General features: G+C 39.5%; 1 protein-coding gene across 9 annotated transcripts in view; it reads right to left on the minus strand.

Annotated features, from left to right (window-relative positions):
• The window catches only part of PPP1R12B (protein phosphatase 1 regulatory subunit 12B), a gene marked incomplete at both ends in the record, with an annotated part of 232,936 nt that overhangs the window by 38,544 nt on the left and 166,543 nt on the right, over nt 1-27,849 (minus strand). The window contains one exon of one of the 9 annotated variants that reach the window (XM_080698455.1): nt 4,919-5,020. The exons of the other annotated variants lie outside the window; for them this stretch is intronic. Within the exon in view, the coding sequence (XP_080554581.1) occupies nt 4,919-5,020 (102 nt within the window). Of the gene's footprint in view, nt 1-4,918; nt 5,021-27,849 lie in introns of those variants that run through there. 9 annotated transcript variants of the gene reach the window in all.

Below are 27,849 nucleotides of genomic sequence, written 5' to 3' on the forward strand. Positions count from 1 at the left end.
TATTCTGTTATCATTGGACATTTGCTAGCTCGTTCCTTTGTCCCCCCCTCCTCTGTTTTGTGGTAGTGGGGACTGAACCTAGTGGCATTCTACCTCTCACTTACATCCTAGCCCTATTTTTATATTTTTATTTTGAAACAGGGTTTCACTAAATTGAGGAAGGCCTTGCTAAGTTGCTGAGGCTGGACACAAACTTGAGAGCCTCCTATCTTAGGCTCAGGTAATGGGATTTCAGGGGTATGCCAGTGCACCTAGCTTGATTATATATACTCACACATGCGTGCATACACACACACACACACACGTAAAAATATATCCTGTATTGTAAAATTTTTAAGTTAGCAAATAATAACTAGAGATTATTACCCAACGATTTCCTGGATCATTCCTTCAGGATAATTTTAAATCCTAAACCTTCTAAATGAACTCATTCCTAATTTATATAATTTTATATTGTCTTCAGTGATTAAGAAGCAAGAGCTAGGGTTGTCTAGTGTGTTCAGAATTTTTTATAATGTTGGAAAATTACTATTAAAATGAAGCTTTTCAACTTATGTGTGAACTAAGCATTTTATGCTGCAGTTGCTTCTTGGTAGAAGAAGAGAGGCAGACCCTCCAGATTCTTGTGAAGAACTTCTTGGTATGGTTCCCATTAGAAATGACAGCGAGTTGGGCTTGGTGACATACACTAGTAATCCCAGCATTTGGGAGGCTGAGATGGGAGGATCCTGGTTCGCAGACAGCCTCAGCTACTTAGTGAGGCTCTTTGCAACTCAGTGAGACCCTGTTTCAAAATATAGAATAAAAAATAGGGCTAGGAGTGTAGCTCAGAGGTAGAATGCCCCTGGGTTTCATCCCCAGTATAAAAACAACAATAACAACAACAACAACAAAAACCCCCAAAAACCCCAAACATATTTTAAGCCAGTGTGGTGGCACATACTTGTAATTCCAGTAGGGCGGCTAAGACAGGAGGATTGCAGGTTCATAGCCAGCCCCAACAACTTATTGAGATCCTGTTTAAAAAAAAAAAAAAAAAAAAAAGGGTTGAGGGTATCGCTGAGAGGTAGAATTGCCCTTGGGTTCAATCCCCAGTAAAAACACACACACACACACACACACTAGTACAAACCTTGGCTAGTGAGGACATACACTATCTTTTGCCTATGAGTGACTTCTCATTAGCAAGTATATTAGTTGCACAATCTCTGGGCAGGCATTAGATTTCCCTGTTATTAAAAAGGGTCAGCCAGGTGTGGTGCTTGTGTCTGTAATTCCAGTACTTGAGAGGCTGAGACAGGAGGATCATGGGTTCGATGCCAGGCTCAGCAACTTAGTGAGACCTTTTGTCGTTGTACTGGGGATTGAGCCCAGGGGCATTCAACTGCCAAGTTACACCCCCAGCCCTGATTTTTTATTCTTTTTTTAGAAACAGGTCTAAGTTGAGAAGGCCTCACTAAGTAGCTGAGGTTGACTTGTCTCAGCCTACCAAGTACTGGGATTACAAGTATGAGATACCACACCTGGCTTTTATTTTATTTTGAAATAGGATCTTACTATGTTTATAAGAGTCTTACAATAAGCCAGGCATGGTGGCGTATGCTTGTAATCCCAGCATTTGGGAGGCATAGACAGGAGGATCACAGGTTCGTGGTCAGCCTCAGCTACTTAGACTCTGCAAATCAGTGAGACCCTGTTTCAAGATAAAGAATAAAAAATAGGGCTGGGGGTGTAGCTTGAAGGTAGAATGCCCTGAGTCCCATCCCCAGTACTGAAAAAAAAAAAAAAAGTCTCACTACTTGCTGAAGCTGGCCTTGAACCTGTGATCCTTCTGTCTCAGCCTCCCATGTACTGGAGATTACAAACCTGTGCCACCATGTCTGGCTGTTAAGCCCTCTTTCAAAATAAAAAGGGCTAGAGAGTATATCTCAGAGGTAAAAATGCCCTTGGGTTTAATCCTCAGTATCAAAACAATAACAACAACAACAACAACAACAAAACAAAACAAAACAAAACAAAAAAGAGTCATAGTTTTACTAAGTACAGAAATGCTGCATTAGGTAATACAAAAAATATCAGATGGTGCTATAAGCTTAAAAGTAAAGGTATATGATAAAATAGTTTCCATTTTCCAGTAAGTAAAAGTCATCCTTCCTTTTGTTTTCTCAAGTTAAAAATAATACCTGTTGAGTTAGTTTTTACTCTTTTTTTTGCTTCCTGAAGATTTGTTAAAAATTAGGTGTCCAAAATATTTTCACCATACAAAGAGCCATTATTTAAAAATTCTCTGAGGGCATTTTCCTTATACGGAATCATGAGCTTTTAAATGCTTTTTCAAAATTTTAATTTTGATTTGAAAGACACTGGATGAGGAACTGCAAATCTTTAACTCTGATCTATAGCAGAAAACTCTGTGTACATCACAGAGATTTGAATGAGAATGAGATCTGTTCTACCTTTCTCTCTAAAATGCACACAACTTCCCATATCTTTACTATAAAGGCCCAAGAGTCTTCCTCTCTAAGAGAAATATAAAGAATCTGTAGCCCACAAGATCTCTGGCTCTGTGGGGTTCATGGTTCCAGAGGGTATGATAGAACGAGAGGGGGGCATGAGAAGTTCAGTTACGACCTGTCAATCGCCTCCCTTTGTCTACACATATGGCATTCCTCCTCCTATACTTTCAGTTTCCTGTGTCCCCATCACAGATGAATTTTGGAGTCCTACAGCTACTTAAGCTTTTATTTGTCATCTTTGCTTCTTAGCATGTCTGTAACCTTGACCTTCAAATCTATTTGATGTGCGCTCCTGTGTTGCTGATACTATGGGTTTTAAATTGTGCATACTAGCTGTTGCTGGGAAAGCCACTTCTCTTCTCGGTTTCCTCACGTGTAAGATGTACATGGTGATACCCACCTTCCAGAGTGGCAGAGGATCAGCCAGTTACAACCAGGCATCAGAAGACACACCAGCACAAGACCACCATGAAACCAGTTGTTAAGGAGTGCCTTAATTAGTCAGATATGCATGGAAAGGAACTAGGCTAGTGAAGTTGGATGAGGTGAACCTGAGCTTAGGAACCATTCCTGAGAGCCAACAGCCTCCAAATTAGTTTTAAATATCGTTCAATGTCTGGGACATTGAAGAATAAGTAATGTAATAGAACAGGAATGATTTATAACAATCAACTTTCTCTCTAGTACAGGCTCTAGCCATTTGGACACTGCAAGTGGGTTACAGTAAACTGATGCTATTGTGGGAACCCATAGCCACAGACCACTAAAACTGGGAAATGGTCTCTTATTAAAGTTATCCATGTTTTGGTTTCCTGTAATCTAAATGCTCAAATTTTCTCCCACTGTGACCACTAAAAAGCAGGGATAGGGGTAGTGGAACAAGAGTGGGAAGGGTAGATGGCAGCTATTAGGAGTGTAGCAAGAACAAAGTGGTACCTAACTTTAAAGACAAAATGGAAAAACAGAAAGGTTCTGGGGTATGGTCAGGGCTGAGAGCTGTGGCCACAGTAACCAAATGTTATTAACAAGGGGATCTGCATATCCACAGGTACTATGGGCTACCACAGGAGGAAAGGGAGCAAAGCAGAGCACTACCTAAAGCCAGGGGTTCAGCTCTGTGGCCTCAATTGGTAGCCACCAGAAGAGACCCGACAGCTGCTGGGAGAGCATCTGTGGCTCCTTGAAGAAGGAAGGTACAGTCCAGGTGGTGAAGAAACTCTGACTTCAAAAGCAATGTGCACGTGGGAGCCTCTTCTGGTCCTCTCAGAAAAAAAACTTATGAAGGAACTAGCTTCATAACAACATTCTTTGGTAACTAAATATCCCTGGCTAAGGCCTCAGACCAATATGCTACATATGAAATTCCACTACTTGATAATTTACACCATGAGAAAGACATTGAAATGGATATAAAATAACTGAAAAGGGCAAACTATTTAGGTGTCTTGCAGATTTTCTCCCCACAGCTTCCCAAATAAGGAAGCCAATACTGTTCCTGTCTTTTGTTGTATGTATGATATAGCACAATCTAGTTCCCTAAGAAGGAATTGCTACCTTGCCTACTACCTAATATGCCCATCAGGGCTTCTCATCACTTGCTATTGGTGGCATTTCTTCTTGCTGTCTGCTTTCTATAGAGGAAGACACTACATTAGATGCAGATGCCCATATGTTAATCACTTCAGCAGAGACACTCACTATAGTAAATGGAAAAAAGTCTCAAATGGCTCTGCCTAGGACATCATAAACGCTTCCATACAGCTGGTCGTCAATAGCCAGGCATTACTTCTTTGGCTTTAAAGCATGAAACTTCTTGATGGTACCTGGTGACCGAGGAGTAATGTCCTAATGGTCCATAAGTCTCTGCTTATTTTTGTTTTTCTATCACTCATAGACAAACACATAAAATAGGCAAAGGCACACTCTATCTCACATACGTGCAGGCATAAATAGGCAAATAGAACTTGCACATAAATGAAGTTTAGTTTATACAGTTTCACAGCCATATGACAGCTTTTTCTCTTGAAACACAGTATTGGCCCATAAAATACTGGAAAGGCAACAACTAAATTTAGCCACAGATTTTTAAGAAACATCCCATAATACATAGTAATTAAAAACTCTTAAAATCTTACTGTCAAGCAGTTTACAACTGATTAAAAGTTAAAAACCAGAAACTGTAGCCTGACATAAAGTCTGCTTTTACTTAAGACTATGTCAAGTATGATGAACCATAACCTCTTACAGAGAAGCTAAAAGGCTCTTTACTTGTAATTTTTCCCCTTTACTGATTCCTCTATGTTCTAAAATGCTTTTTTTTCTCAATGTAACCCCCCAAGTTTTAAATAAACACATTTCCCACCTTTGACATAATTTCGAACATAATTAAAAAGGCTGCTTACTCGGAGTGTCTTGGCAGTTGGGGAGGGAGATGCCGGGGGAGAATCAGACTGAGATTTCCTATTCCGAGTGAATTCTTTACTTCGGGTGTATAAAGAGGACATGGTTCCTCAAGACGAAGACAGACACTCAACCTCTGGATTCTTCACACAAAGCTGGGAAACTGCCCTGTAGATTGCCCTCAAAGAATCTCTCCTTTTGAGTTAATGCAAGATGACTCTTGGACAGAACTAAATAAAGGATAAAAGCCGCCCTGTAAATTATAGTCTTGAGCTCTGAACCAGTCCACAGTTACACAGCGTCTGAGAGGCGTGTTCCACCAATATTTTCAATTCAGCTTCACGGCAAGTGCTCAAGACTGTTGGCTTAAGGTAGAGGGTACTGTGTTGAGCAACACCTTTATGCCTATATCGAGTCCTTGTTTCTCCCAAAAGAACTCTTCTTGTGTGGCTTGTTCTTCAATAAAGCCTGGGTCTAGGTTCCTGATGAAACCAGATTAAGTCCCAGAAGAAAGACGACTCAATCCTGCTGGAGACGGGTCTGGGAACGGCTACCGTCCCCTTCTCTAGGGGGAAAAAATGCAAATCCTCTGGAAATCATGCTGTCTCCCCCAGAACGACTCCAGTGGGCTGCTCGGGTCTGGAACTGCTCTGACAAATTCAGGTAAAAAAATACGAAAAACAAAACCAAAAAATATAAATAAGGAACCAAGAGGTTATAAGGAGGAAGCAGCCTAAGGAAGTCAAGTTTTCCTAAGTCCTCTCAGACGAAGCTGCTTTTGCATATAAACACTCACAGTCATACACACGTCTTTTCCCCTCCCCTCTTCTATTTTCTGACATTCCAAATCCCTATTCGCTCAGCGAGGAATGCTGGAGAGGAGCCAAGGGCAAAGATTCACTTTCAGCTCAGAATTCGGGTTGCCACTTGTAGATGGGAAAGAAAGCCTGCCAGTTCTAGGAAGAAAGGGACGCTGGCTGGGGGCATGCTCAGGGGCAACCCCCAACCTGCCAGTATTCTACCCCTCAGCGGAGGCAGCAAGCTCCCAAGCTGATTTCTCCAAACACTTCTCTCTCTAACTAGAAGAACAGTGCTTTTCCAACTTCTGGATCTCTTAAATAATAATGGCCAGACAGAAATATCAGTCAAAGTACCTTCAGTCCTTTTATGTTCAAGTTTAATGAGTTGTCATTCCTGCTGCACTGTGAAGAAGCCAGCAATTTGAAACTTTAGCTCACTGCAAAGTGTGTGTGTGTGTGTGTGTGTGTGTGTGTGTGTGTGTATCAGAGACCTTATTGGCTGGTCTTAAGTTTCAAGCTTATTAGAGCTTCCTAAGATGCCACAATCAGGAGGAACAAGATTAGAAAGGAGTATAAAGGTGAAGGGGAAAAAAGTCAGAAAGGAAGAGAACAGAGAGTTGTGCAAGTCTCCATGACTCAACAGCACAGGAGAAATAAGAGTTAAACAGATAGGAATTTCTTTGCTGGGTGTTGAAGGATTTTGAATTTGGCCTTGCAGAAACATCTCAAATTTAATCTTTTGCACTCTGTTGTCATCACAACACTATCCAACATTCTTACGCCAATTGCTTTTTAAGCCAATAGCTTTAGTCCCAAAGAAACAACTCTCTTCTCTCTGAGCTCTTGGAAACTCCACCCTGTTCTCCTTTTTCCACATGAAATTTATGTTTTTTCCTCTCTCTTGATATCTTCTTTATTCCAATGACCATTTTTGTTAAATTAAAGCAAGATAAATGGCCAATTACCTGGGAGTTAATCTGAGGAATACACTTTGAAAAGGATTTTATAAAGGGCTATGAATTCATTCCCAAATCTAAAAAGCTCTTTAAGAAACTAATCAGTTCTACTGCAAGCCAGAATTATACACAATGTGTCTAATTTTTTGGAAATTCAGATCTATGACTTTTATATTATGGATACAGCTTATTCCATCTGATAAGAGGCAATCTTTCTCTATTAGACCTCTTCACTTAGAAAAGAAATATTAAGCCAAGTGTGGTGGTGAGCTCATGCTTTTAATCCCTATACTGGGAGGCTGAGACAGGAGAGCTACAAGTTTAAGGCCAGCCTCAGCAATTTAGCAAGACCCTCATCAACTTAGTGAGACCCTATTTCAAAATGAAAAATATAAAAGCAAATATATAAACAAATTAAAAAAATATCAGTGTGAACCTTAAAAGTAATATACTCAGAGCAAGCACGACTTGTTAGGGAAGAATTTGGGATACTTTATCAATATGTCGAATGAAAGTTACTAGGTTATATCATTCCTTAAAAAAACACAAAGACCAATTCTGATCAGTCATCGTTTCCTGGCTTGCTTCTGTAAAGTTTATACAATAATTTCATACCCACTGGCATTTGGAGAGGAAACTGTAAACCTTCTTTACTCCAAAATGGCCCCTTTATCCCTTCTTACTTCTATCTTATGTCTACTACTTCTAGGTAGTGTGTGTGTGTGTGTGTGTGTGTGTGTGTGTGTGTGTGTGTTGCTAGGTATGGAACCCTGGGACATTCTACCTCTAAGCTACACATCCAGGCCCATTTTTTATTCTTTACTTTGAAACAGGATCTCACTAGGTTGCGGAGGACCTCACTAAGTAGCTGAGGCTGGCTGCAAACCTGGATCCTCCTGTCTCAGCCTCCCAAGTACTGGGATTACAAGCACGTACCACCACACCTGGCCAATGGTAAATTCTTTAGTATTTTACAAAGTGTTTTAACATATGTTATTTATCTGGTCCTCTCAATCTTCTAGTAAGGTACATTTTTATAGTCTCCTCTAACAGATGGAGAAGGTGATGTTCTAAAAGGTTAAGTAATGTGACAAAAGCCATACAGTCAAGTAAAAAGGAAGCAAAATACTCTGCCTAAGGAATAAACTTTGGTTAATTAAAGTAAAGTAAAAGCAGATCTGAAAAGATCCATGAATTTAAAGCCTTTAAGAAGATTCTGAGACTTGACACATACACAGAAAGATATACATTGAAAATACAGAGACAGAGCTAAATTTTCCAGAAAGTTGAATATATACTTTTCTTCATTCATTTGTTCTGTGTGTTTGTTTGTGTGTGTGTTTTACTTGGTATTATACCCGGCCCTATTTTATTTTATTTGCACTGGGGGTTGAATACAGAGGCATTGTATCTCTGAGGTGCCCCTCAAGCTCTACTCTATTTTTATTTTGAAACAGGATCTCACTAGATTGATGAGGGTCTCACTGCTTGCTGAGGCTGTCTTTGAACCTGTGTTCCTCCTGCCTCAGCCTCCCAAATACTGAGATTACAAGCGTGGGCCACCACATGCAGCTCTCTTGTTCTTTTGTGTATTTAATTTTTTTCAACCTAGACATCAAGTCGTTACTGTTCCTTTTTGACCCAAGAGATATTCACTCCCCTGTAAAAATAAAGATAGACTTCATGTCCCAGTGAAAATAAGAACTAAAGAGGGATATTCTTGGCCACAGTTTTGTTCCTTTCAGTTATAAAGAGATGCTAGTTTTGGAGTAGTACACATTCTAGTATCATTCCCTAATTAGGGATCTAGAGATTAAAACAATCTAGAGTTCTCTCCCTACTGGCCTATCTTACACGATAACATTGTGGTGTAGGCCCACACCGTCACTCATAGGCTGCTTCATCACACAAGTTGTCTGCTCAAAGACAAGCAGGATGGAGGGATAGCTGACAAAAAGTGAGAAATAGCCACTATCCTTTTGGCTACCCCAGGTAGAAACTCTGATTGATGATTCAACCTATTCTTTCTCAAATTAAAATTTAGTAACCAAATAGCCTAGTAAAGAAAAACCACAGAAAAAGACTTCCATGGGGGTAAGCTTTACAAAAGCCACTTGTTTAGATAATTTATTCTAGATAGGCAGAATAAAATGGTAGGTTCATCTGTTTTGTCTATAATCACCACTGGGTTGTCCCTCCCACTTTTTTCATATTTATACTTTTTTTTTTTTAGTATTGGAGTCTTTTACATATAAATTTTTAGTACAGTGATTCACTTATTTTTTTAAAAGACTTTTATTGCTGGGTACAAGAGTGCAGGACTATAATCCTACTACTTGAAAGGCTGTGACAGGAGGATCACAGGTTCAAAGGCAACCTCAGCAACCTAGAGAGACCCTGTTTCAAAACAAAAAATAGAAGCTAGGCGTGGTGGGGCGTGCTTGTAATCCCAGTACTTGGGAGGCTGAGATAGGAAGATTGCAGGTTCGCAGCCAGCCTCAGATACTTGGTGAGGCCCTCCACAACCTAGTGAGACCGTGTTTCAAAGTAAAGTATAAAAAAAGGGGGCCGTAGATGTAGCTCAGAGGTAAAATGCCCTTAGGTTCAATCTCCAGTATTGCAATAAATAAATAAATAATAAAATAAAAATAAATTTAAAAAGGGCTGGGGGTGTAGCTCAGAGATAGAATGTCCCTGATTTCCATCCCTAGTACCTCAATAAACAAACAAACAAAATAAAAAAGGGCTGGAGGTGTAGCTCAAAGGTGGAATGTCCCTGGGTTCAACCCCCAGTACTTCAAAATAACTAACTAGAATAAAATACAAAAGGGTCTGGGAATATATTTCAGTGGTAAAATACCACTGGGTCCAATCCCCAGTAATGAAGAAAAAAAAAGTATATATATGAAAAAAGGAAAACCTAGAATAAACCCAATGGTGGTATGCAAGAATCAATGGTACTGGTAATGGATTCAAGATTTTCAATATAGATTGAGAGATTAAATGATCTTAACAATCTAGAGTTCTCTCCCTATTGGCCTATCTTAATTTAAATTACTGGCCTATCTTAATTTATCTTAAATTAATTTAATTTAATTTAATAGATTAAATGTAAATGTATGTTTATATGTGTGTATATAGCTGAATGCCTACACACACTTTATTTCCTAGTTCTGTCTATTGAAAGGGCTTAAGAGCAAGCAACGCCCTAGCAGCATTTTGCACACTCAGCACTCAGATTATTGTTTCTAAATGCTATTTTCCAATAAAACAACAACCACCACCACCACCAAAAACAAAAAACAAAAATCAAAAAACCCCCCAAAACCAAAAAAACCAAGGCTCCCTGGAGAAATGGCTAACTCTAGAGCTAGGGCAGGGAAAGAAAATGAGCTATAATCTCTTGTGTTTGTAATAAAAAGTGCTTAAACAATGATAAGGACACGAGAAAAGGACATAAAAATCTCCTTGAAGAGAGTCTCAAAATAATGACAGCAATGAATTATAAACCACTGATTAAAAACAGGGATCCCCAAGCCCTGATATATGTAAATAAGTGGAAAATAATGGGGAGGAGAAAAGGTCCTTCTTTACAGTAAAATGTTTACTAAAAAGTGAATTTTCTGAAAGGAAGAGTAATGAAGTTAGAAAGATCATCACTTAGCAACCACCACAGCAAAATCAATACAGAAAAAGGATAAAAATGGATGCCTAAACTGGTGGGAAAATTAGACGAGGAAGCAGATTTTATACAATCTCAAAAGTGTTGTCCCATAAAGTACTTATTAATCACAAAGGCAGAAAAGGGACTTTACTGTGAATTCTGGCAGATGCCTCACAATCTAGTGATCAGGACCAGCGCCATCAGCAGTGGGCACACTGGCAGCATGAAAGAGGAAGAGCACAGCATCCATCGCTCCGTGGCCAGGCATAAAGTGGGTCTGCTTCTGAAGGAACACAGGACAGATCTACACAGGCTCCTTCAAACACCAAGGTCATAGAGGTCAAGAAAGAACTGACTAGAGAGACACAAAAACTGGGTGTAATTCATGATTTTGTACTGGATCCCGCTAAAGACACTGATAATTGGTGAAACTGGAATTTGGTTTACAGTTTTTTGTCCTATTCCTGAAATATTCCTGTAGTTTAAAATTGTTTCAATGTAAGGCCAGGCATGGCGGTGCATGCTTGTAATCCCAGCATTTGGGAGGCTGAGAGAGGAGGCTCTGGGTTTACAGACAGCTTCAGATACTTAGGCCCTTTCCAACTCAGTGAGACCTTGTTTCAAAATAAAGAATAAAAAATAGGGCTGGGGGTGTAGTTCAGAGGTCGAATGCTCCTGGGTTCTATCCCCAGTAAAACACACACACACACACACACACACACACACACACACACACACACACACATTGTTTCAATGTAAAAACAAAACAAAAAAATGAAGTTAGAAAGATCACCACTTAGCAACCACCACTGCAAAAATCAATCCAGGAAAGGGATAATAATGGATGCTAAAACTAGTGGGTAAATTAGATGAAAAATTTTTTTAAAAGCACAGTTTTTTTCATCTTAATATGGTGTGAGAGAAAGACAAAATGATAGCTTAACTTCAAAGAACATTTTTTGGGCTTTTATTGGTGAATTATAGTATCACATCATAAAGTAAGTCATGTTGATAATGGCATACATGCACATGCTCTTGGTGCCCCCTCCCAACATAGAGTACCCAGACTGACGCTGGTATATATTCACTTCACATGTATACACATAGTCTATGGTAGCATTTCTATTAATGAGCATGTCTTCTTCTGTCCCTTACCCTTATACTCCTCCGTGGCTCCCCTGAGGTTTCTCCTCATCATCAGAGAACTTTTTTTTTTTTGGTAGTACTGGGGTTCCTGGAAACCCGTCTACCTCCGGGATACATTCCCAGACCTATTTTTTTATACTTTTTTAAATTTGGAAACAGGGTTTCTTAAGCCAGCGTGGCTGGCTTCGAACCTGCACGATCCTCCTGTCTCCACCTCTCAAGCATGGGGATTACATGCATGCACCACCACGCCCGGCTCCAGAGAACTTTTGAAAGAAGACTCTTAGACTGTATGCCCATCACAGACTGGATTTGCTAATAGTAGGCAGTCACTTGGGCTGGAGGCACAATGGCTAGTAGTTGAGGCTTATTGGTCATGAATCAGTTGAATGGTTTACAACTAGATCAATAAAAAGTTAAAGTAGTAAATGTTGGGTGCATCATACATGGTAAAGTATGTTTCAGTGTAACAGAAAACACTTATATGTATACTGGACCAGCAGTACTGGTTTATTTTTTTTACTGAGTCATGGTCAAATGTTTAAAGGCCAATGGTGTAAGGATGCTCATAAGAACAGAGTCAGCACAAGCCCTTTGCTGGAAAGAAGAGCAAGGCAGTTCTTACAATGGCATGATAGGAGCACAGTCATCTCATGTGAGCTAACAAACTGGCAAAAGATATGTGCTTTGAACTAAATTTGACGCAGTATTACACTAGTTTATTGGTAACATCTGAAAACACTACAAAAAGCCACTATAAATCCAAATTTGGAATTTGGTAGACAACCACTACTAGAAACCAGGAGGGAATGATTAGTGATTATGGTTGTCATAATTCAAAAAAATCATCTCTAGTATCAGACTATTCATCATGCAAACATACAGACCACTCAAATGCACCAAGCAAAGCCTTTGTGTGGTCTATGGCATGAATGGAGATCCCTTGATTGTCACTGAAGGGCTTCAACTAGGAGAGTCAGTACTTACTATCAGATCAAGGACAGAATGCTTGGAGTTCCAACTTCGTTTGTAATCCCAGTACTGGAGAGGCTGAGACAGGAGGACCAGGGTTCTCAGCAAGCCTCAGCTACTTAGTGAGGCCCTCTGAAACTTAGCGAGACACTAAGTTTGCTATATTTATAAGTGTTTTGAAATGCATGTTTCAAAGTAAAAAGTAAAAAATAGGGCTGGGGGTGTAGCTTAGAGGTACCATACCCCTGGGTTCAATCCCCTGTACCGCGAAAAAAAAAAAAAAGCGGACAGTAGAATAAAATCTGTTGTGCTTCTGACTAAGGGAGTCAGAGAAGGCCCTCTCACTACTCCCTTGTAATGTCAGAAAAGAGTTTGAACTACAAGATGTTTAAGGCAGTAAACGTTGAATGGCTTTGGTCAGAAACCTTAGGCTTCAGCTTTTCTGAAATACTGCCCAACCTGAAACTTGATACTCTCAAACTACATTATCTAATTTTTTTTTTTTTTTTTTTTTTGGTAGTACGGGGTTCCTGGAAGCTCTTCTACCTCTGGGCTACACTCCCAGACCTCTTTTTTTTAAAAATATTTTTATTTGGAAACAGGGTCTCTTAAGCCAGTGCGGCTGGCTTCGAACCTGCGTGATCCTCTTGTCTCTGCCTCCCAAACGTGGGGATTACAAGCATGCGCCACCATGCCTGGCTACATTATCTAATATTCTGCTTTTGGCACAATGACAAAAGAATTCTTTACCATCACCCATTTAATAAGATATAGCAAAATTGTGAAAAAGTTTGGCACAGAATAGCCATTTTTAGGCCTATTTATGAATGTAACGTCCTAAGATATATTTTTACTTTTCATCATCAATGAACATTTTCTCCCATTAATCCATCTAACAACTATTAAGTGCTCACTCCACGCAGAGTGCTACTAGGGATACTAAGTTCTTTAAGATGTGATTCCTGTTTTCAAAGAGAGTACAGAAAATCTCAATATTATATAATTTCAAAGTTGCCATACTGATAAAATAATCAAGCCCTACTTTTCTATATGTTTTTACATAAATTATTTCTGATCTCATACCAAACAAACTTTTTCTAAGGAGATCATTGATGGCACACAGTCAAGTTGAAGAGAGAATTCATCAGAGCTTCATTTACCAGCATGTGCATTTATACTGGTGTTTTACTTTTGGATACCTAGCGGGGCTACAAAACATCATTTGGGGGATAAGGGTGAGTAAGAAGTTCTAAAGGAAATAGGTTCTTCACCACTCACTCCCTTCTCTTTCCAGCTCCTATGTCAATCCTCTGTTTCCACTTATGTGCTGTGAAAACCCTCTCCTTCCTTTGGGGATGGGCAAGATCGGTGACAGTAACTCACATTTAATGATGACTCCTGCAAAGGTGTTCCTGAGTGAAGGAGACACATTAAGGGCTTTATCACAAAATTAATCTCTTTCCCTCATTTCTCCTTTGAAATGAATCACTGCAGAGTGAAGAACTGGCCTTCATTCCACATTCGAGGAAATGCAGAGCAGTTTAACAAAAGGTTTTTGACATATGCTCATGATAAAGCAACTAAAGCTAAAAATCAAACCCACCCATACCTACTATAACCCTGTGTTTACTCTGGTGGGTTGTCGTGGGATGGGGAATAGTGTCATTCTGAGGTATAAGGCAGCAACAGGGAGGCAAAGCAAGATGGGATCGAACAGTTGCCCAGAATAGAGCTCACAGTGACTTATTATTAGTCTATAAAATGTTCCCAATTTTGCTCTCATACAGTTAAATAATCCCGACCTAATGTTAGAAAAGTATAGATCTCAGAAACTCACTTAAGACCCTTTAAAAAGACTATTCTATAAACCTATTCTAGAATTGGTACATTAGTTTAATGTTTTGAATTAAACTTAAATTTAACAATAGCTTAAAAAGGCAAACATTAGTGAAAAGCTACCTCTTTTTTATGGAACAAAGTATGCAGCTTTCCTCAAAACCTTCACACTGTCTTTGTAGGTCCCATAGGATAGAAACAATAAAGTTAAATGGTGCAATTCACAATCTGAGTAGAGGTTTTCAAGGGTGGGGGCAGAAACAATACTATCACAGGGACATTTGGAAACATGTGGGGACACTAAATTGTCACAATGATGGAAAGTGCTACCGGTATTTAGTAGGTCAGGGTCAGGGATGCTGAATTCCTGCTGTGCTAGAGACAGACCCACAAAATGAAGAATTGTCCTGCCAAGATGCTTACAACATCCTGATGAGAAAAAGTGTTTGAAATGATCAGAAGCATTAACAGGGCAAATTAAATCTTTCTGACTAGCTTTTTAAATTTTTTTTGGGGGGGGGCAGTACTGGGGTTGGAACTCAGGGGCATTCTACCTCCAAGCTATGCTCCAGCCCTATTTTTGTATTCTTTATTTTGAAACAGGGTCTCACTGAGTTGCAAAGGGCCTCACTAAGTAGCTGAGGCTGTCCATGAACCCAGATTCTCCTGTTTTAGCCTACCAAGTACTGGGATTACAAGTGTGCGTCATTGCACCTGGCTTGACTAGCTTTTTAAAAAGCAGCAAAAATTTTAAAATAGGGCATATGGCTAGCTAAATACTGTAATGGATAAGTAATTTAAAAAAGTATATGGCTTATCTGAAGCTTTTATGAAAAACTCTAAATATTCTATAAAGTTAAGAGTTGGGTAAAGCTGGGCTAGGAATGCAACTCAGTAGTAGAGCACTTGCCTAGCATGTATGAGGCCCTGGGTTCAAATACAGCAACACACACACACACACACACACACACACACACACACACACACACACACAGTTTAATGAAAGTATATCCCCAAACTTACAGATAGTACACTTTAAGCATATCTAGTTTATTGTGTGTAAGTTATACTTCAATGAAGTTTTAGAAAGCCAGAAAGAAGCCGGGCGTGGTGGCGCACGCTTGTAATCCCAGCATTTGGGAAGCTGAGACTGGAGGATCACAGTTCGTGGACAGCTTCAGTTACTTAGTGAGGCCTCTGGAACTTAGTGAGACTCTGTTCCAAAATAAAGAATAAAATATAAAGCAGGGGGTATAGCTCGGAGGTTGAATGCCCTTGGGTTCCACCCCCAGACACACACACACACACACACACACACACACACACACACACACACACAAATAAAATAAAAATAAAAATGTTGAATTACAATTTATTTATTTATTTTTACAGTTCCAGACATTGAACCAGAGGCACTCCACCACTGAGCTATACCCATCTTTTCTATTTCGAGACAAAGGCTTGCTAAGCTAATAGCCTTGAACTTGCCATTTTCCTGCCTCAATCTACTAAGTGGCTGGGATTACAGGTGTATGCCACCACACCGAGCTTGGATTACATTTTAAAAAAAACATTTAAAACAAATAAATCAGGCCGGGCGTGGTGGCGCATGCTTGTAATCCCTGTGCTTGGGAGGCTGAGACAGGAGTATCACACAGGTTCGAAGCCAGCCTCAGCTACTTAGTGAGGCTCTCAGCAACTTAGTGAGACCCTGTTTCCAAATAAAATATTTAAAAAAAAGTTTGGGAGTATAGCCCGGAGGTAGAAAGCCCCTGGGTTCCACCCCAATTACCACAAAAAAAAAAAAAAAAAAAATCTTGAGGCTGAAGGTTGTAGCTCAGCAGTACAGCTCTTGCCTAGCATGTGTGAGGCCATGGGTTCAATCCCCAGCAAAATAAAAATAAATAATGAAATAAACAAATAAACTAATCTGTTTAGTGCACAAAGATATTTGTGGTGGACAGACTGTGTTTATAATCTGTATGCCAGGCAAAATATACTACTAGCTAACATAATAAAATTTAGGCTTATGTTTTTGATGACAATAAGCTTCTTAAAGGTGAAACCTACAGTTATGCCGGGTGTGGTGGCGCACGCTTGTAATCACCGTGCTTGGGAAGCGGAGACAGGAGGATCACGCAGGTTTGAAGCCAGCCGCGCTGGCCTAAGAGACCCTGTTTCAAAAATATAAAAATAGGTCTGGGAGTGTAGCCTGGAGGTAGAAGGGCTTCCAGGAACCCCAGTACCACCAAAAAAAAAAAAAAAAAAAAAAAAAAAAAACCACAAAAAACAAACAAACAAAAAAAACCAAAAAAACCCAAAACGGAATTATACAGTTACAAAAGCATCACAAGCTGTGACTTAAGTTATAAACACAAAGGTTCAAAATTCTATTTTTAAAACTGTCATTAGTGTGATTCATTTTTATTTTGGTAACTGTCTTTAAAGCATGTAAGTTTGGCTGCATGCTCCATCAGGTAGTAAAAAAATCCAGCCGGGCGTGGTGGCACACTCTTGTAATCCCTGCATTCGGGAGGCTGAAACTGGATGATCGTGGTTCGTGGACAGCCTCAGCTACTTAGTGAGGACCTCTGCAACTCAGTGAGACTGGGTTTCAAAATGAAGAATAAAAAATAGGGCAGGGGGTGGAGCTCGGAGGTTGAATGCCTCTGGGTTCCATCCCCAGACCAACAAAAAATAAAAAATAAAAAATCCAAAACAAAATCAATGATTTCCCATTATTAGTAATTACAGAGTTTTAAGGAAAAAGGCCCCAACTAAGAAACAAAATCTATGTTTGGTTCATCTAGAAACATAAATACATCAATTAGTCTTCATGGGTTAAAATTTACAGTTGATCCAGAAATAAAAGCAATGCTTCTCATCTGAGTATACTAAGAATATTCCCTCCCTCAATTTAAAAATGTACTTAGAAACTCAAACTCCAATTTTCTTTCTCTCTTTCCCTCCCTCTCCCTCTCTCTCTTTCTCCCTCTCCCTGTCTCTCTCTTGTGGTACCAGGACTGAACCCAGGGGCCTTCTACCTCTGAGCTACACCCCCACCTCCAGCCCTATTTTTATTCTTTATTTTGAAATAAGTCTCACCAAGTTGTGGAGGGCCTCACTAAGTAGCTGGGGCTGGCCACGAACCTATGATCCTCCCTCCTGTCTCAGTCTTCCAAGTAGAGGGATTATAAGCATGCATCACCACATCCGGCTCCAATTTTCTCTATTTTTAATTTTTATCTTTTGGGATGGAACCAGGGCCTCATGCATGCTTGGCAAATGCTCTACCAATAAACTATACTCTCACCCACACCCCTCCTTTTCTTTCCCATTTTCTTTGTAATACTGGGGATAGAACCCACAGGCATTCTACTACTAGGCTATATGCCCAGCCCTTTTTTAAATGTGAAAGACGGTCTCACTAAGTTATCTCATGCTGGCCTCCCACCTATGATCCTTTCTTAGCCTAAGTACTGGGACTACCCGTGTATGCCACTGTGCCTGGCAACCACCAGTCCTTTTCTTTAAAAAATATTTTTATTTTGAGACAAGCTCTTGGCTAAGTTGCCTGGGCTGGCCTTGAATTTGTAATCCTATTGTCTCAGCCTCCTGAATGGCTGGGATTACAGGTGTAGGTCACCAGCCAAATTTTCTTATAATAGCATAGATCCTAGAAGTGTTTATGAAAGAGGCTTCTTGCCTACAAAGAACTGGCATGCATCGTTTTTGCTCTGCAAACACTGTTGACATATAGTGCAAATGTTTGTCCGTATGTTTTGTTAGTTGTCTATGTGCCATACTTTATCTCCATGTTTTCATTTACAGATACTTTAAAATAGTTGAAGATGGAAGATGCTACTGTACTACTGGGTTTGATTTCTAATTATTTCACTTCCCTTATTCTCAAATGATTTTCTTCTGAGTCAACTGAATACTCTAAAAATCTTTTTTTTTTTTTTAATCTTTTTTCAGTACTGGGGATGGAACCCAGGGGCATTCTACCTCCAAGCTACACCCCCAGCCCTATTTTTTAATTCTTTATTTTGAAATAGTGTCTCACTGAGTTGCAAAGGACCTCACTAAGTAGCTGAGGCTGTCTTCGAACTGCGATCCTCCTGTCTCAGCCTCCCAAATGCTGGAATTACAAGCATGCGCTACCATGCCCGGCTTTCTAAAAATCTTAACTTGTCCTTTTTCTGCCTTTCACATTTCCCCCGGAGATCAGTCTGCCTCCTTACTAGAGTTCTGTTGGGGGAGGTTTTTTTGACCTAGATTATTTTTCCTGTGGTAGGTAAGGAATAGTCTGTGTATATATAATATATTTTTAAAATGCATTTTAACCCCACATCATAATTCAAAAGTAAAGCTCTTTTAGTTAGCCATGAGGGGGGAGGGGAAAAATTGCCAGGGGACACAAGTTAATGGCCCTGCCAACTCTGTCAGTCCCACACTGCAATGCCAACATAATTCCACACAAACACAATTACGCTGAGGCAAACACTGTTTCAGACTATGAGAGCTACATATGCGCTTCTCTGAGAAACATCACTTGTGAGGTTCATGAGGCATGGCAATGTTTGTGGCAAACAGGACCAATGTGGGAATTAAATTAGTTGTATTCCTGAAGTCTGCTGCTTAGCATGCAGAATAGGAAAGAATTAAGCTCCATGATAACTTTATAGGCATACATATAATGCACAGTGCTCTCTTAGCACAGGTGTGAAGAGCTAATATCTGAACGCCCCACACACTGCTAGAGCAGCAGGCAATGCTAGAATCTACGTGGTTGACCTCAGTAACCGTTACTGAAGTTAAGGTCAGAGTGGATCTCCATATACTTAGTTCAACCTATTCAAATCAATAATCTAAAAAATAAAAGACTTTTTCATGCCACAGATTATCAGTGACCTAGCTATCTTAAAAATAGACATTACTGGGCACGGAATGTAGTTCAGTGGTAGAGCACTTTTCTAGTATGTGCAAGGCCCTGGGTTCAATCCCAAGTGCTGCAAAAAATATACTGAGAACTCAGCAAGAGAAAATTAACAATATTAATATCTGTCAAGGATAATTTTATGCAAAAAGCATCATGTGCCAGAAATATAGGTCTTGTTTTTTACTGTAATTTTGAAAGCAGCATACAGTAGGATAATTCAATACCTGTGCTTATCTGTTTTTATAGATTAATTTATATTATGATTACTTACAAATGTTATTTTTTGCATTTCTTACGTAACATGTTTTTTCTTTGGTTCTTTTTTCTGCAGTCAAATGCTCTGCCACTGAGCTATGCCCCCTGTTTTCTTCTCCTTTGCTTCATTCTGGATAAAGTGAATGCATTTTTAAATTGCCTATGTTTCCTCTATTGATTTGGAAGTTGTACCTTCTATTTCTTTTTCTTTCTTTGTGTGTGTGGTACTGGGGATGGAACCCAGGGGCAATCTACCTCCGAGCTACACTCCCAGCCTTATTTTTTATTCTTTATTTTGAAGCAGGGTCTCACTAAGTTCAGAGGGCCTCACTAAGTAGCTGAGGCTGGCTGTGAACCTGTGATCCTTTATCTCTGCCTCCAAAGTACTGGGATTACAAGCATGCATTACCATGCCTGGCTAGCCCTTGTATACTTGAAAATGCGCTTATTTTTGCTCCCACTGCATTTATATTGTGGTTCATAGTTGTTCTCCATAACACTTTGAAGATAAAGAATATTCTGTGTTCTGGCATCTCCTGGTGCCACAGACCACTTTACTACCATTCTTTTGTAGATTATCTGCATTTTTTCTTAGAACTTAAGATGTTTTGTCATTATTATCCTACAATTTCACTATCAAACATATAGTCAAAAATATAGCTGGGTGTCAGAAATTTAGCCGGGCGTGGTGGCGCACGCTTGTAATCCCTGCGATTGGGAGGCTGAGACAGGAGGATCGCACAGGTTCGAAGCCAGCCTCAGCTACTGAGTGAGGCTCTCAGCAACTTAGTGAGACCCTGTTTCCAAATAAAGTATAAAATAGGTCTGGGAGTATAGCCCAGAGGTAGAAAAGCCCCTGGGTTCCTTCCATTCCACTCCCAGTACCACCAAAAAAAAAAAAAAAAAAAAAAAAATCTTTATTTAATTTACTTTATTTAATTTAGGGTTTTCTATTATGTGGTCTCCTATGTTTAATTCTGAAAGATTACTGACTTCAATTATTATCATTATTATTACTATTAGCACTTTTTCATTCTCTTTTCTTTTTTGAAACTCCTAGCAGATATATGTTAGAGTTCCTTTGGTTATTTTTCATGCCTATTTTCTCTTTCATTATTTATCTCTTTAACATGTATTTGAAATCTTTTCTCAGTTCTATTTTCTACTTCACTTTTTCTTAATGTATAAAAAGTATACTGTACAACCTAACTGTTCCCTTACCATCATATTGCATCCATCTTTCTCTCTCTCTCTCTCTCTCTCTCTCTCTCTCTCTCTCTCTCTCTCTCTCTTCCTTTTCTTTCCTTTTCTTTCCTCTTTTGTGGTACTGGGGATTGAACCCAGGGGCATTCTACCTATGAGCTACACCCCCAGCCCTATTTTATTCTTTATTTTGAAAAAAGGTCTCACTAAGTTGTGGAGGGCTACACAAGTTGCTGAGGCTGGCTATGAACTTGCAATCCTCCTGCCTCAGCCTTCCAAGTACTGGGATTACAAGCATGCGCCACCATGCCCAGCCGTTTTCTTCTTTTCTTGTGGTATTGGGGATCGAACCCGGGAAGGAGGCAGGGTTCTACCTCTGGGTTACAGCTCAGCCGTTTGTTTGTTTGGTGTTGAAACAGTTGCTGAGCGTCTCACCAAGCTGCTCAAACCTGAAATCCTCCTGTCTCACCCTCCCAAGTACTGGGGTAATAGACATAGATCACCTTACCTGGCTGTATTTTTCTTCATTTCAATACATATTTTTCTTACTTCCAAGATGTCTAAGTGGTTCTTTCTCAGGCATTTCTCTTTGCGTTCCGTTACTCAGGTTTTATGAAATCTAATTTATTTTGTTTGTTGAGAATTTTAACTTAAACTCTCTTCAGATTGCCCCCCCCCCAGTATAAATTCATTTGTTGGAACTCTAACTACTTTTTATGTTCTTAAATTTTATTGGGTTGAAGCTGGGCGTGATGGCGTACGATTGTAATCCCTGCGCTTGGGAGGCGGAGATAGGAGGATCATGCAGGTTCGAAGCCAGCCGTGCTGGCTTAAGAGACCCTGTTTCCAAATAAAAAAGTATAAAAATAGGTCTGGGAGTGTAGCCTGGAAGTAGAAGGGTTTCCAGGAACCCCAGTACCACCCAAAAAACAAAAAACAAAACAAAACAAAAAAACCCTGTGTTGTTTATAATGTTTTGAGTGCTAAATTTTTATGATAGTTTTAAAATGTGAGTACTTTTGGCTATAGGAAGCTTCAAATTAATCAGCTTAGCCCTGATGTTTACCTTTACCCAGGCAGAACTTAACTGGTAGTACTGGGTTCTCCTTCCTATGCAGACCAGTTCTGGAGTATTTATCCCAAAGTGGTGTGAGTCCAAGTTCTATCTTGAGTAAGTGCCTATGTTTGCTTGCTTCTACCACTATTTGTTACCAGCCCAAAGTGACTTATGTATTCTTAAGTTATGACTATTTTTTTTAAAAACCTTTGAAAACATTTTCCAGGCATGGCGGTGCATATCTGTAATCCTGGTACTTGGGAGGCTGAGACAGAAAGATTGCAGGTTCAAAGACAGCTTCAGAAAGTTGTGAGATTCGTATCAAGCCAAGACTCTGTTTCCAAATAAAAATGAAAGCTGGGTGTGGTGGTTCACGCTTATAATCCTAGCATTCGGGAGGCTGAGACAGGAGGATCACAGTTGATGGACAGTCTGAGCCACTTAGTGAGCCCCCCACCCCGCAATTGGGTGAGATCCTATTTCAAAATAAAGAATACAAAATAGGGCAGGGGGTGTAGCTTGGAGGTCGAATGCCCCTGGGTTCCATCCCCAGACTGGCCAAAAAAAAAAAAAAAAAAAAAAAAAAAAAAAAAAAAAAAGGGCTGGGGATTTGGGGGATATAGCTTTGAGATAGAATGCCTCTGAGTTCAATTCCCAGTAGCAATATAAATAAATAAGTAAACAAACAATCTTCCCATCAGTTCTGATTTAGAATGGGAGGAATAAGATTCAGAATGTACTCATCTTTCCATCCTTTCCTAGAAGTGCCAGAGTGGATTTCATTTTTGAAATAATAGCAGTTCAATGCTCTTAAACTTAACAGTTTGTGAACATTAGCTTATACCCTAAAGTTCAAACTGAAAATATACTGTACTGAAAGAAAATTCCCATTATTTGGATGGTACTTAAATAGGTAACAAATGTACTAAAAAATCATAAATGGAGGGAAGATGATTTATTTATTTATTTATTTATTTATTTATTTATTTATTTATTTTTGTGGTACTGGGGTTCCTGGAAGCCCTTCTACCTCCAGGCTACACTCCCAGACCTATTTTTACATTTTTATTTGGAAACAGGGTCTCCTAAGCCAGTGTGCACGACTGGCTTCGAACCTGCACGATCCTCCTGTCTCTGCCTCCCAAGCGCGGGGATTACAAGCGTGCGCCACCACGCCTGGCAGGGAAGATGATTTTTAAAAGGGAAACTTGAGGCAGTAGCAGGCTTTACTGTAAACCTCTGCACAAACTGTACCACTGCTTCCCCAAAATGGAATCAGAATGAACAAAAGACAGTGCTTTCCCAGTGCCTGGAAGAGCCACTGCAGACAGAGGAATCCTGTCATAAGCACCAACCTGTACTCTGGAAGACAGCCATCAGCACAATGGAAAGAATGCTGGACCGGGAACTCAGAACTATTCTAGTTCATTCTCTACCACTATGTTATTATACAACTTAGTTTAAACTATCCCTCCTCCTCCATTTAAGCCCACAATTTTTCATTTGCAAAATAAGGAATCTGGGCTAGAAGAGCTTCTAAAATACCTTCTAGAAACAACTTTCTGTGACCTCAACAATTTGATAGTTTTTAAGTAGGCTGCATTTGTTGAGTAAATAACTTACCAGGTAAAGGAAGAAAACCATGCATGCCTGAAACCAGTCTTCAATCAAACAGTTTTGTTTGATCACCACTCTGCAAAGGAACAGCCTGGTAAACTGGATGAAGTTTCTGTGTGGGTGTGGCATAATCTAAATTTTATTCATTTATTTGTTTATTTATATTTCGCGGGGCTAGGGATGGAACCCAGGGGTATTCTACCTCCGAGCTACGCCCCTCTGCCCTATTTTTAATTCTTTATTTTGAAACAGGGTCTCACTGAGTTGTGGAGGGCTCACTAAGTAGCTGAGGCTGTCTGTGAACCGTGTACTCCAGTCTTCGCCTCCCGAATGCTGGGATTACAAATGTGCGACACCACGCCCGGCATAATCTAAATTTTAAATAGAAAAAGCAAATCAACCCAGACCAAAACAAAAATCCTACATACAAGTCCAGACAAAACAAGCGGTAATATCTCTTTTCTACAAGCATGTCTGTCTCTAATAGCTGAGAAGACAAAAAATAATAAACCTCAAGCTGACTAATCAAAATGCAAATGGAGACAAAACTAAGCAGCATGCAGCAAATTTACAGAATGTGGGAGATGTGACACGCAAGGCTTGTACAACTAGAAATGTATGTGAAGCCAGGCGTGGTGGCGCACGCTTGCAATCCCCGCACTTGGAAGGCTGAGACAGGAGGATCGCTACAGGTTCGAAGCCAGCCTCAGCTACTTAGTGAGGCCCTTTGCAATTGAGTGAGACCCTATTTCAAAACAAAGACAAGAAACTAGGGCTAAGGGTATAGCTCGGAGGTAGAATGTCCCTGGGTTCAATCCCCAAGGGGGAAAAAAAAAAAGGTTAAGTTGCGGTGGCAAGGAGAACTCAAGAATAAACCTCAAGCTGGGCCTGATGGTGTACACCTGTAATACCAGTACTTGGGAGGCTAAGACAAGAGGATCACAGATTGAAGCACAGCCTTAGCAACACAGTGAGAATTTAAGCAACCTAGTGAGACCCTGTTTCAAAACAAATTTTTTTTAAAAACCTAAGGGTATAGCTGGGAGGTAGAATGCCTCTATGTTCAAACCCCAGTACCAGAAAAGAAAAATGGGATAAACCTCAGAGCTTCTGGAAGCTTTGACTACAGATTAAAGCCCTGAGACAATAAGAAGGTATATGAACTGTTCAAATTCACCACAATGCAATAAAATCCAAGCTGACTCCAACTATGTGAGCCTGGAACATGGAGCTCATAGCTAGCCACAATCCCATGTTGATAACTCTGTAAAAACATTGTTTTCTAAAAAACAACATCCATTGGAAAAGTATCTTATGTACACTGCTAATGGACACAGATGATATTAGAAGTAGGAGTCCCATGGGTTTCTATTCACTGGTCAGTATTTCCAGAACAGCTGAAATAGGCAACCAATCAGAAGAGAAGAATAAAAGCTCTCTCACAAAATCCCACTTTGGAACAAAAAGGCCACCTTCATTTTTTGTGTTTCCATTACCAAAGTATTTATGGGGGGGGAAAGATACAAGTAACAAGAGCTTATCAAAAAAAGATCAGAAAATAAAAGTAGAAGAAAGTCAGTCACATTTAGTGTCAGGATAGAGAACAAGCACTATTAATATTTGGTGGCTTTCTCTGGTTTTCTCACCTGGTCTTGTGTATCCTCTATCCCACTACTGTAATCATATAACATCTACAATTCTGAATCTAGTTCATTCAATAATACTTTATCATTAATTATTTGTTCAGATTATATAATCTTTGTAACTCACTTTGAACTCCATTTTGGTTGAAGGAAATACCCTCTAGAAGGCAGAGAATGGTAAACTATACTTCATGATATCCCGTTGCATGGATGCATCATATTTTACTTAATTACTGCCAGAATACTGGTCATTTAGGTTGTTTCCAATCTTCCTGCTATTATAAATAGTGAAATGGACTAAGTTTGCTTTGTCCATTCCCAGTACTTGAGAGGCTAAGACAGGAGAACTACAACTTCAAGACCAGCCTAAACAATTCAGTGAGACTGTCAGCAACTTAGTGGGATCCTGTTCCAAATAAAAAAATAAAAAGGAGCTGGGCATGGTGGCACACACATATAATCCCACCATTTGGGAGGCTGAGACAGGAGGATCGTGATTCGAGACAACCTCAGCTACTTAGTGAGGCCCTTTGTAACTCAGTGTGACCCTGTTTCAAAATAAAGAATAAAATAGGGCTGGGGGTGTAGCTTGGAGCTGGAATGCCCCTGGGTTCCACCCCAACACTGCAAAATCAATCAATCAACCAATCAATCAAAAGGGCTGGGGGTGTAGCTTGAGGGTAGAATGTCCCAGGATTCAATCTTGAGTAACACACATACATACAAATCCTACTTCATTATAATTTTAATTTATGCTTTTGAAAATTAGCAAAGTTGTATACATTCTCTTATGTTTATAGTTTTCTAATAATTAGTATCAAAATCAGATTTATTCCTTAAAGCCCATTTGTAGGTTTCAGGAAGAGCAAACAACCTCCCCCACTCAACCTCAATATTTTCAGGAAGTACATTCTGGAAGAAATATTCTTTAAGAAATTGATCTAAATATATAGCAAGGAATAGCGTATTCATAGAGCAGGCCTGATACTATGTCATGTGCTTTTATTAATAGTAAAACTGAAGCTGGGCATGGTGGCGCACACTTGTAATCTGAGCATCTGGGAGGCTGAGACAGGAGGATTGTGGTTCGTGGACAGCTTCAGCTACTTAAGTGAGGCCCTCCGCAACTTAGTGAGACCCTGTTTCAAAATAAAGAATTAAAAATCGGGCAGGGGGTATAGCTCAGAGGTCAAATGCCTCTGAGTTCTATCCCCAGACCTGAAAAAAAAAAAAAAAAAAAAAAAAGTAAAACTGGAAGCCTGGAACTTTCCCACACTTCACAACCATGTGCCTTATTGCCTACGGGGCATTTACTTTCTTATGTATGATAGGTATCTCAAATTTACTATATTCAGATGCAAAATCACTATCTTCATTTCCAAACATATTCTCCTCCTCCTGAATTCCCAATCTCATTAATAGCATATTACCTATGCAGTCTTCATAATAAGAAATATGAATGTTATTAACTAAATTATTTTCCAAATATTCATAGAAAACATTCCTAAATGCTAGGCATTCTGCTGTATGCTGGGGGTAAAATAATGAACAAGTAACAGATCCTTCTTCTAAGGAGTTTTGTTTAATTGGCAAAAATAACACAGTATGATTACCACCATGTAATAAAGACAAATTCAAGAGACTAAGGGAAAGAAGTATATATAGTCTAGGGAGGGGTCAAAAATGGGCTTCTTGGAAGAAGTGGGGCCTAACATAAAACATGAATATGTGTTTCAAAAAGAAAAGGAGAATGAGGACAAGAAGCGGTAGTAAAACAAGAGGAAAAGAATTCTAGAAAATGGGATACCGTGTGAAAGCTCAGAGATGGGGGAGGGGAACTGGTAAAGTACCATCAGACTAGTTGCTTTTATTTATTAACAATTTACTAAAGTAAAGCTCTGTGCAAATCACTAGAATCATTTGGAATATATCATGTAAATACATTACTATTACTACTAACCTAAGACCAAGAGCCCTGTAAATATATTATTATTGTAGTTCCTTCCATTAAACCTACAAAATAGGGATGATAATCTCATTTTATAAGGTTAAAGCATTTCTAACATTCATGGAGGTTAAATTACTTTTCTAAGATCATACAGCTAACAAGTGGTGGAACCACCCTAGGTCTTCTGGCTTCAAAACCAATGCTACTCCTAACAATCCGTCTACCTTCCCAACCACCCTGCACTCCTCTTTTTGTTTCACCATCCACATCCAGTAAAACAGCAGATTCTGCTATTTTCACATTTCTTAAGTGTCTCCAACCTGTCCATACCTACCATTATAAATCTAGTTTATTACCTTTCATCTCAACTCTAGCATCTAATTACTTTCTAGGTATAAAGGATGTGTGTGTGTGTATCATATGAAGTCAAATCAGAATAACATCCTTTTCCCAACAGGAGATCTATCAAATTATTTGTATATGTATCATGGAAGAAATAACCCTGCTCTTGTCTAATGTCAGCAGTACAGTAATCTAGAGCTTGCCTTCCTTTCTTCTTTAATTATGCATCTTTCTTGGTGACCTCACCGAGTCCTCCGATTCTAAGATACTACCACTAAGACAATGAGAATCAAATACATTTCTCTCCAGCTTTACTATCTCTTCCACAAACAGCAGATTCCTGTGTTCACCTGCCTACTTGACATCTCAATTTGTATGTCTACTAGGAATATCTTCTGTTCCATTAAAGTATGAGTACCACAAGGGGTAGGAACTTTTTCTACCTAATATCCCTAATGCATAGTGTCTGACACATAGTGGATAAATAACAAATATATGTTGAACAAATGCATGCTGTTACATAAGCAAAGACTTCTCAAATGGGATTGGACT

This window comes from Muscardinus avellanarius (genome assembly GCF_963383645.1).
Source record: "Muscardinus avellanarius genome assembly, chromosome: 7".
In the NCBI taxonomy this organism is placed as follows: Eukaryota; Metazoa; Chordata; class Mammalia; order Rodentia; family Gliridae; genus Muscardinus; species Muscardinus avellanarius.